Here is a 10,528-nt window from a genome sequence, read left to right as displayed (position 1 = left end):
TACGTGAAAATATTTTTTTTTAAGAAAAAAATTTAAAAAAAATATAAATTGTAGCTTTTTAAAAAAATATTTTTTTTAAAATTTTTTTTAATACTTTCACTGTTATTATTAAAAATTTACTAAACACACTAAAAAAAGATATTTTCATTAAATTTTTTTTATCAATTTGATGATGTTCAAACAAACAAATAAACTTATATCTTTTAAATAATTTTTAAAATAATTCATACAAATAACATAATATATGTTGATAATTATTTAGAAATATTTATACAACAAATATATATATGTTAAATAATTAATATTAATATTATTCAATAATATTAATATAATAAAATAAAATTTATATAAATTAAGCAAATTAATAAAGAGTAAACTTTAAAAATCATAAGAAAATTATAAATTAAATAATATTAAATATTATATGCCTAATTGTAAAAGTACATTCTTAGATTATTAAACTAAAAAGAATAAATTTAATAACTAAAAATAATAATAACAAATAATAAATTTTGTTGACTCCTCATTATTTAAAATCAGCCCCACTTGAGAAAGTGTTACCGATACGCAAATCTTTTCCAATGTAGTTGTCAAATAGTTGTAAAACCTCACGGTTTCGCCAATTCTTATTTTTTTTTTATTAAAAAAAAGCTCCTAGCCCCAACCCTTCCGTCCGTCCCTCTCTCACTCGAAGAATTCCTCTCATCCCTCTCTCTTTCTTTGATTTTTTCCTTCTCATCCTCACCGCCGGCCCCTGCCTGCCGCCGTCAAGCGGCACACCAACCCTTGTCTCCGTCTCTGCTGTTCGCCGCCGTTCGCTGCTTCTGTCTCCTTCCTGTCCCTCTCACCGGTCTCTAGTTATCTCTGCTCCTGCTGTTCTGTTTCGTGTCCCTCGCAGCTGGTCCTTCCTCCCGTGTTTGTACGTATATAAATTGCTTCATTTAGTGTTAAAATTTGTATTTAATTGTTAAATTTTGTAGTTAATTGTTCATTGTTGAGGAAAGAATGTTCTAGATTTCTAGAGGAGAACATGTTTCAAAAATGACCTTGTGATTAAGAATTTTTATTTGGACTGGTTGGAACAGATGCTGAGAATTTTTTAAGTTTATATGAATATGAATGAAGTGAATGAATCAGGGAAGGCGCATGAAAATGCTCAATAAACAGATAAATGAACAAATCAGCGTTAAATTCTGTTAATTTGATTTTGTACTTCGAGTGATTACATCTATTGTCTTTATTTTGCTAAATCAGTGATGAATGAAGCGCTCAACCGGCGCTTAACCCTATTTTAATTTGTACAATTGTTCTTTTGAGTGGCCTAAGACTTAAACTAGAAACAATTTTTGCTCTGGGGGAAATTTGATGAATGAGCCATCTCTTGTATATATGTACCTTTAGTATAAAATACCGAGTGCCAAATCCGTCTTTTCCCTAACTCTGTTAGGGCACGGTTTTTGAAATCATCGATGTTTACTTGTTGAAATATGATTTTATGTTGTGTTTTACCTTTTCTTACTGTTTCTTTTGGTTGTCAGCTGATTGTTTTGTAGTTCAATTACAGACAAGATGAAGAAAACATGGTGGTTGATATTGGTTACGTTTTTATGCTTGCTGAGCTCATCCAAGGGTAGAGGTAAGAGTCCAAATTTTGCATTCAATATTATTGCTACTTTTGTTGATAAATGGAAGAGAGGGTGAGGAATCCCTCTTGTAACATTATTATTATTATTATTATTATTATTATTATTATTATTATTATTATTATTATTATTATTATTATTTAAAGGAGATAGAATCAAAAGCCCAGTACATGTTTACTTTTTGATGATTGTTGGTTGTGTCATTTGTGATCATATTAGTGAGGGAGAGAAAAAAGTTACAGGATAATCCATTACAATACATTTAGGTTTTGATTGTTTGTTTACAGAGAGTCAGAGTCTCAGATGGTTTATGAAAGGGGCAGTTTAGAGTTGTTTGATGTATTTAACCCATACCATCTAGTCGGAGGAATATTGGTCGTTGTAGGTTAAACCTACAGAGTGTGGTTTTCTTTTTATGGGACATAAAATCAGTACCAGTTTTGTTCAATAACAATATACCCAACTTGAAAATAGTTCAAATAGATCATATTGTTGGCAAATGACATTTTAAAACTCTGCAGAAGATTTTCATGTCCTTTTATTTGTATTGATTTGGATAATGCACTGAAGATATATCATTCATGACTGCAACAATGATTATCTGATTTACGCTACATGACACAATGAATAGTATCTTTCTTCTCTCATTTTTTGAAGATTCAGTGAATGATTTACACTGCACATATGTCATTATATCTTCATGATACCCGAACAAATGTTAATTCATCTTATATGATGAAACCGTGCTGTGAATCAGAGTCTTGTGAGCATTTCATGTTTGTGTACTTATGTGTTGTTTTCAATTTTGCAGACTTAAAGGCTTTGGACAAGGTTAATCTTCCCAAGTACAACCATACACTTGCTACAATATTAGTGCAATATGCATCTGCGGTGAGTTCTATGGGCATTTTATATTATCATCATCTAGGCTGTATAGCAAAGCTTCTTTGAAATTATAAATATTATTTGTTTCCTAATCATATCTTAAAAGTTTGATAAAGAATTCAGGATTAATAATGAAAATTTCAACTTCAAACTTTGCTTTGGTTAAGCTTCTATTTGTGAAAGCAAAATAGTGTTGGAAATCTGTACATATTGCATAAAAGGACTGAAATAGGACTGGTTCTTGCAGGTATACTTGTCAGATTTAACAGCACTTTTTACTTGGACATGCTCTAGATGTGATGGCTTGACTGAGGTGCTAAGAATGTGAATCTTATTTTTCCATTGAATATTCACTTTAAGTCTTAGAGCTTTGAATTATTATGTTTTGGTATCTTATGAATTTGGCTCTTTAATAAAGATCTTAAAATGGAAACAGGGATTTGAAATTATAGAGTTGGTGGTTGATGTTGAGCACTGCTTGCAGGTGGGTGAAAAAGTCTTTGTAGAAACAATATTCCTTTATATAGAATTAATAGATTCTCGTTTGTTATTTTATTTTTATTAGTGTACCCTTTGTTCTGATGTTATAATCGCTGCTTATTCTAGGCATTTGTTGGAGTGGCTGATGATCCGCATGCCATTATCATTGCATTCAGAGGAACTAATGAACACAGGTTCAGGTTTTACTGGCTTAAATTTATTTCATTCATTATTTGGGGTCTAGAAATCCAAAGGTTCATATATTTTTCTAAAAGTCAAACACTTCAAGTCTGTTAGATGCATCTCATTCAAGGCTTTGTTGTTGTTGTTGTTGTTGTCGTTGTTGTTTTGTTGTTTGAGTTATTCGAGGATAATCAGTTTGTAACTGTTTTTATACAGCTTACAGAACTGGATAGAAGATTTATACTGGAAGCAGCATGAAATAAATTATCCGGGCATGGATGATGCAATGGTGTGTGCTGTTAAAAGGTTAAGCCTTATTAGTGCTCTGTTCTATCAATGTTGGGTTTGATATATTCTTACCATTTTCTCTAGGTACACCGTGGATTTTATAATGCATACCACAACACAACAATACGTCCTGCAATTCTGGATGCTGTCGATAGGGCAAAGAAATTTTATGGAAATATTCAAATTATTGTGCTTGGACATTCAATGGGAGGAGCAATGGCTGCATTTTGTGGTCTAGATTTAACGGTAATTATAATTACAGTTTATTTATCTTGCAAAGCTGGACATTATGCACACTTTGTGGGTTCAAGTTTCCTTCGACTACTTTTCATGATTAATATCTGCATTTTTCATCAAGCAAAATTTTTAAATAATATCTTGGGGAAGTGGAACCATTGTGTTTGGAAATCCGGTTTTATTTTGCATTTCAGGTTCTTGGGCTGCGTAAATGACGGGTGTATTGTGTAATAAGCACTAATGCAAAAAATTTTGCCTAATATTTACAATATGGATTAATACCAAATTCATAAGACCTCTTTTCCTATCTTGATTAATCTTCAAAAATCTAATTGGAATAGTGTCCAATGCCCAAACTATTAAAAGTCTTTGAATTGCTATTTTGTCTAGATCAATTTTTTAAGCTCCCCTTCTATGATTTTTCCTATTTTGTACATATGTAGTAGTTTATTGTTTGATTTGACCTTTTTACAGGTGAATCGATGTGAAAAGAATGTTCAGGTTATGACATTTGGACAACCCCGAATCGGAAATGCTGTTTTTGCATCCCTGTATAGCACACTTGTTCCAAATACGTTGCGTGTGACACATGACCACGACATTGTTCCCCATTTGCCACCATATTATTACTATTTACCATCAAAGACATACCACCATTTCCCAAGAGAGGTTAGGCATTATGGCTTAATGAAGTGATGAAGATTTGCATCATATGTATCAGACCTGTTAAATTTTTTAAAAAGTTTAATAGGTTGCATTCTTGTTTGTGTAAAATGTTTATTGACTATTTCATCTACTTTTTATTTATTTATTTATTTTGGGGGTTGGGGATAAAAGAATTTTATTAAGATGAACGGAGAATTATGAAATAGGAGGAATCAGGATAAGAGATCATTTTCACAAATATAAGTACAAAGAGAACCGCCATCAATGAAGCAAAGCCTTCCAATTTCTCAATGTGGGATATAAATTCCTCTATGAATACAAGGAGACCAAACGCAATGTTATTGTCATCTATTATTTCACCTTCAGCGGTGAATACTGATTACACGTTATGTGTATCAAAAATATGTTCTGCACGTCTATATTTTTATCTGGCTTGGTTGTGTCAATTCCCGTGTTATTGGTCAATAAAAATTCACTTGTTTACTTCTATATTTTTAATCATTAATCATATTATGCACTGATGGTTGCAGTTTGCTACGATTTTTCTCATGTTTCTTTTTGCCTTTTTTGGACATCAAACCTTTTCATACCCTCAATGAGAGAAAGCTTTCTATTTCCAAACTCATTATTCTTTTTTTTTTTAATGCTCTTTCTATCAGGTTTTTTTTTTGCTTGAACTATACTGGCTTTCTTGTGTTGGCCATTCTGCTGTCATTAGTGATCTGTGCAAACCTGTGGCACCTGATTCACTTGTTTACCAGTTCTTGAATCTGAGATATTGTTGTGCACTGCAGGTGTGGCTTTATAACGTTGGATTAGGAAGTCTGGTATATCGGGTTGAGAAGGTTTGTGATGGATCTGGTGAAGATCCAACTTGCAGTAGGTAAGTGAATCTTTTTGGTCATAATCCCATTAAATAGTATAGGCTACAGTAAACTTCGCCGCTGCAGTGAATTCCACGAGCGCTATTGAAGATTGAGGGTTGTTTACATTATGTTTAAATTTCCTATTTTCATATTTACTGTTTCCATTTTACAAATTTATGGAAATTAATAAGAATCCAACTACCAAAGATTATCCATTAATTTTATGATAGACTAGTGTTGTATATCCAAACTCTATTGTCAAGAGGTAATGTATTACCATGCAGGTCGGTGAGTGGGAATAGCATATCAGACCACTTGGTATATTATGGTGTTGAAATGGGATCAGACGCGCCAGACTCATGCAGAATTGTTATGGATTCTAATGATTCAAGTCCTAGCGTCCAAGATTCGAGAGGGAACATCGTCTTGACCAGAGACCCTGCAAAATTTGTCCTGAAACTGAGTAGAGAGCTTGACAATCAAGGAAAGGCCATTAGTGTTAGTTGAGTTTACATGGATTGTCTCTTGTAAGATATATAGGTTTTAAATGTTAGGTTTGGGGGGTTGGTCGACATGCTTCCGAATTCTTCTTTCTTAAAAGGAGTCGCCTGTAAGGAGGAATTATTTCAGTGAGATTAGGTAGGGATCTTGTACATTCTCATCCCTGTATATATGATTGTTAATACTTAATATTGGTTTTTTTTTTTTGTAGTCATACTTAATATTGTTAATTGTACAATAATTGTAAATTAAATTCCTTGGTCCGTAATTTCTTATGTGATTTGGGTGATATTTGTTTGAATTCCCTTTTCCTGTTAGTCTTTTTTCCCTTCAACCACAACCTCTGGGTGAGCCATAGAGCCCAAAAATTCTAATTCACGCTCCAAGTTAATGGAGATCGAAGAAACTTGGTCCGAGTACCTAGAAATCACTCGCATATGCGAAGCCTCGTGTAGCTAGAATTCTCTTGCATATACGGTGTTATCCTCACTGTTTTATGCGACATTTGCATATCGTTTTGAATTATGTGTCTTAGTTTTCCAATGATATTGAAATTGCTTAATTTGAACCTTTATATCTGAAGTTATTATTCAATTTATGTAAAGAGGTCAGGATTTGGCATTATAAGAAATATTCTTGACTTCAATCGTTGACAGTGAATTTTACCTTGAATCTTTAAGAACTAGAAAAATGTGATTAATATAAAAGCTTTAGAGAATGATTTTTTTTAGAAGACTCAATGTTTTCTCCAATACAATCACTCTAATTCTTTGTGATGCTTCTTTTCCTAATCAATGCTTTATTTTTTTCAATGGGTTAATAGTCAAATTAGTTCCTAAAAGATAAGGTATTTTTCAAATTCGTGCCAGAAAGATTTTTTCAATTAAATTGGTCCTTCAAAGATTACGAATTACTCATATCTGTTCTTCAGTTACTCCATTCACAATTTTCGTCAATAATTAATGATGTGAAATGTTAACTGATAGCATACATGACACATAAATGTTCAATTAGCTGTTGATTAAATATATTTACGAAAATCTATCAATTTAGTTACTAGATCATATTAGGAATAGCATTTTTATAATTGGGAAAAATGACTAAATTAATAAATTTTCATAAATATATTTGGTCAATATCCAATTCGACATATCAAGTATTATATATGTTATTAATTAACATTTTACAACAGCAATGTTTAAAGAAAATTGTTAATGGAGTGATTAGAGGACAAATATGATTAATTCGCAATCTTTGAAAGATCAATTTGATTGAAAAATCCTTCAAAAAATAAATTTAAAAAACGTCTTATTTTTTATGGACTAATTTGAAAATTAACCTTTTTTCAACACAAACAAAATTTGTAATCGATACTAGTTGGATTTTAGACCAATTGGGTTTAGGGTTTTGTACTTGGTTACAATATCCAAATTGCAGGTAACATCCAAATATATCAATTATCATAACTAGAGAAAAAAAAATACAAAATCAATTAAAATTATATAAAAATTGAAAAAAAAATTAAAATTCAATAAAATATATGCAACTACTACTCAACAAATCGAGTTCTATCACGTGTTCGATCAGATTCTCAACAAGTCGCTTCCCTTCTTGCACTCTTTAACACCTTCGGTCATAATTCTTAATCAACATTTTATGACAAACCCCATTAATAAGGTCAACTTTTGCTAGATATAGCAAAAATTGATAATTTCAGGAAACGTTTGTTGTGTTATTTTTTTATGGTTAAAAATTATATTTCAAAGAATTATATTTGTTTATATCCTAAACCAATAGATAAGAGTCAGGCTCAAAAACATTAAAAGGCCTACCAATAAAGGCAGACTTCATGGCAAGTCTGATCTCTTTAAAGAAGTAAGACACCGACTCCACGAGGCAAAAATCCTACTTGCTTAAAGCAGACAAACTGCTCCCTAAAATCTCTACCTCATCTAAAAGGAGAATCTTAACAAATTCCTAAGATAAAGGAAACGCTTATCTCTCAGAAAAGATAAGATCACCTCAACAAAGGTGGTTAGCAACTTTACTATAAATACACCAACACTCCCAAGTATAACTCACGTTCTAATCTACAAAAAGCTTGCCTAAAACCCTTGCTAACTTAAGTATTAGAGTCTCTTTCAGGTACCACCCCCACCTCTCCACGAAGAACTCAGACAGGCGGCACCTCGACATTACAAATCGGACGCTGCCATTGAAAGGGACTTGGACCTCCTGTTCAGGCGCAAATCGACATTTCAGGTAACCCTCGAAACATTGGCGCCGTTGCTGGGGACTTGGAATTCATCCCACAACCATGGCGGACAACCAACAGGAGGACGGCCGCATCGCATTTGAATCTAAGCGAGAAGTTCAGTCGAAAGGCCACGCCATCGTGCTCCCTCATCCACCACAACACACTGAGGGACCCCGCGGAGAAGGGCTCTCAGGAAACCCCCCTCCAAGAAGGATCCATTCTGAAGTACACCACCCCGAGGATGAGGATCACCCACAGGCGACAGAGATACTGGACATGGTCCAAGGACAGCAAGATCGGCTGAGGCAGCTTGAACACGAAGCTGAACGACAGCGAGAGGCAGAACGGGAATTGAGAAGAGAAGTAAGACGACGTAAGGAGCTAGAAGAAAATCTCTAGAAGCTGGAGGCCAACCTCTGAAGTCGAATGGTGCGCGAAATTGTGAACAATACTTTTCACAACTCTCATAATCCCCGGTCATGAACCCCAAAAACTTGGTAGCTCAATACCATGGCATTACACAACTTCGCACAACTAACCAGCAAGTGCACTGGGTCGTCCAAGTAATAAACCTTACGCGAGTAAGGGTCGATCCCACGGAGATTGTTAGTATTGAAGCAAGCTATGATCATCTTGTAAATCTTAGTCAGGCAAACTCAAATAGTAATGGTGATGAACGAAAATAACACAAAGGTAAAGATAGAGATACTTATGTAATTCATTGGTAGGAACTTCAGATAAGCGCATGAAGATGCCTTCCCTTCCGTCTCTCTGCTTTCCTACTGTCTTCATCCAATCCTTCTTGCTCCTTTCCATGGCAAGCTTGTGTAGGGTTTCACCGTTGTCAATGGCTACCTCCCATCCTCTCAGTGAAAGCGATTGCATATGCTCTGTCACAGCATAGCGGAATTCATCTGTCGGTTCTCAATCAGGCCGGAATAGAATCCAGTGATTCTTTTGCGTCTGTCACTAACGCCCCGCCTTCAGGAGTTTGAAGCACGTCACAGTCATTCAATCATTGAATCCTACTCAGAATACCACAGACAAGGTTAGACCTTCCGGATTCTCTTGAATGCTGCCATCAGTTCTCGCCTATACCACGAAGATTCCGGTTAAAGAACCCAAGAGATATTCACTGGAGCCTTGGTTGCTTGTAGAACAAAAGTGGTTGTCAGTCACCTTGTTCATGGGTGAGAATGATGATGAGTGTCACGGATCATCACATTCATCAAGTTGAAGAACACGTGATATCTTAGAACAAGAACAAGCGGAATTGAATAGAAGAACAATAGTAATTGCATTAATACTCGAGGTACAGCAGAGCTCCACACCTTAATCTATGGTGTGTAGAAACTCCACCGTTGAAAATACATAAGAACAAAAGTGATCATTGGTTTCGGCCCCTAGAGAGGGAACCAGAAGAACCAAGATGAAAATACAATAGTAAAAGGTCCTACTTATAGAAAACTAGTAGCCTAAGGTTTACAGAGATGAGTAAATGACATAAAAATCCACTTCCGGGCCCACTTGGTGTGTGCTTGGGCTGAGCAATGAAGCATTTTTCGTGCAGAGACTTCTCTTGGAGTTAAACGCCAGCTTTTATGCCAGTTTGGGCGTTTAACTCCCATTTGGGTGCCAGTTCCGGCGTTTAACGCTGGGATTTCTGAGGGTGACTTTGAACGCCGGTTTGGGCCATCAAATCTTGGGCAAAGTATGGACTATCATATGTTGCTGGAAAGCCCAGGATGTCTACTTTCCAACGCCGTTGAGAGCGCGCCAATTGGGCTATTGTAGCTCCAGAAAATCCACTTCGAGTGCAGGGAGGTCAGAATCCAACAGCATCTGCAGTCCTTTTCAGTCTCTAAATCAGATTTTTGCTCAGGTCCCTCAATTTCAGCCAGAAATTACCTGAAATCACAGAAAAACACAAAAACTCATAGTAAAGTCCAGAAAAGTGAATTTTAACTAAAAACTAATAAAAATATACTAAAAACTAACTATATCATACTAAAAACATACTAAAAACAATGCCAAAAAGCATACAAATTATCCGCTCATCACAACACCAAACTTAAATTGTTGCTTGTCCTCAAGCAACTGAAAATCAAATAAGATAAAAAGAAGAGAATATACTATAGACTCCAAATTATCAATGAAACTTAGCTCCAAATTAGATGAGCGGGACTAGTAGCTTTTTGCCTCCGAACAGTTTTGGCATCTCACTTTATCCTTTGAAATTCAGAATGATTGGCTTCTTTAGGAACTCAGAATCTAGATAGTGTTATTGATTCTCTTAGTTAAGTATGATGATTCTTGAACATAGCTATTTATTGAGTCTTGGCTGTGGCCCAAAGCACTATGTCTTCCAGTATTACCACCGGATACATTCATGCCACAGACACATAATTGGGTGAACCTTTTTAGATTGTGACTCAGCTTTGCTAGAGTCCCCAATTAGAGGTGTCCAGGGTTCTTAAGCACACTCTTTTTGTCTTGGATCACAACTCTTATTTCTTTCTTTT

The 10,528-nt window shown here is 34.7% G+C and overlaps 1 protein-coding gene across 3 annotated transcripts; it reads left to right on the top strand.

Annotated features, from left to right (window-relative positions):
• Positions 1 to 533: 533 nt before the first annotated feature.
• Positions 534 to 6,050, top strand: LOC112702966 (lipase). 3 transcript variants are annotated; one of them, XM_025754223.3, is made up of 11 exons: positions 534 to 919; positions 1,539 to 1,636; positions 2,455 to 2,534; positions 2,776 to 2,841; positions 2,965 to 3,012; positions 3,135 to 3,202; positions 3,408 to 3,480; positions 3,564 to 3,725; positions 4,191 to 4,385; positions 5,177 to 5,265; positions 5,533 to 6,050. In XM_025754223.3, the coding sequence occupies exons 2-11, from the start codon at positions 1,570 to 1,572 to the stop codon at positions 5,753 to 5,755; spliced, it is 1,071 nt and encodes a 356-aa protein (XP_025610008.1). In that variant the 5' UTR covers positions 534 to 919; positions 1,539 to 1,569; the 3' UTR covers positions 5,756 to 6,050. The 3 variants fall into 3 exon arrangements, with proteins under 3 accessions (XP_025610008.1, XP_025610011.1, XP_025610010.1); XM_025754226.3 differs by having other exon boundaries at positions 557 to 919; positions 1,565 to 1,636; XM_025754225.3 differs by having other exon boundaries at positions 622 to 919; positions 1,554 to 1,636.
• Positions 6,051 to 10,528: the final 4,478 nt, after the last annotated feature.

Source organism: Arachis hypogaea, chromosome 7 (assembly GCF_003086295.3).
Source record: "Arachis hypogaea cultivar Tifrunner chromosome 7, arahy.Tifrunner.gnm2.J5K5, whole genome shotgun sequence".
In the NCBI taxonomy this organism is placed as follows: Eukaryota; Viridiplantae; Streptophyta; class Magnoliopsida; order Fabales; family Fabaceae; genus Arachis; species Arachis hypogaea.
The sequence above is the reverse complement of the archived record's forward strand: the minus strand, read 5'-3'. Positions and strand labels throughout refer to the sequence as shown.

Coding starts and splice junctions, on each gene's coding strand:
- LOC112702966 (XM_025754223.3), top strand. CDS start 1,570: ATGAAGAAAACATGGTGGTTGATATTGGTTACGTTTTTATGCTTGCTG. Junction 2,535..2,775: donor TAGTGCAATATGCATCTGCG/GTGAGTTCTATG, acceptor TGGTTCTTGCAG/GTATACTTGTCAGATTTAAC. Junction 3,481..3,563: donor CGGGCATGGATGATGCAATG/GTGTGTGCTGTT, acceptor CATTTTCTCTAG/GTACACCGTGGATTTTATAA.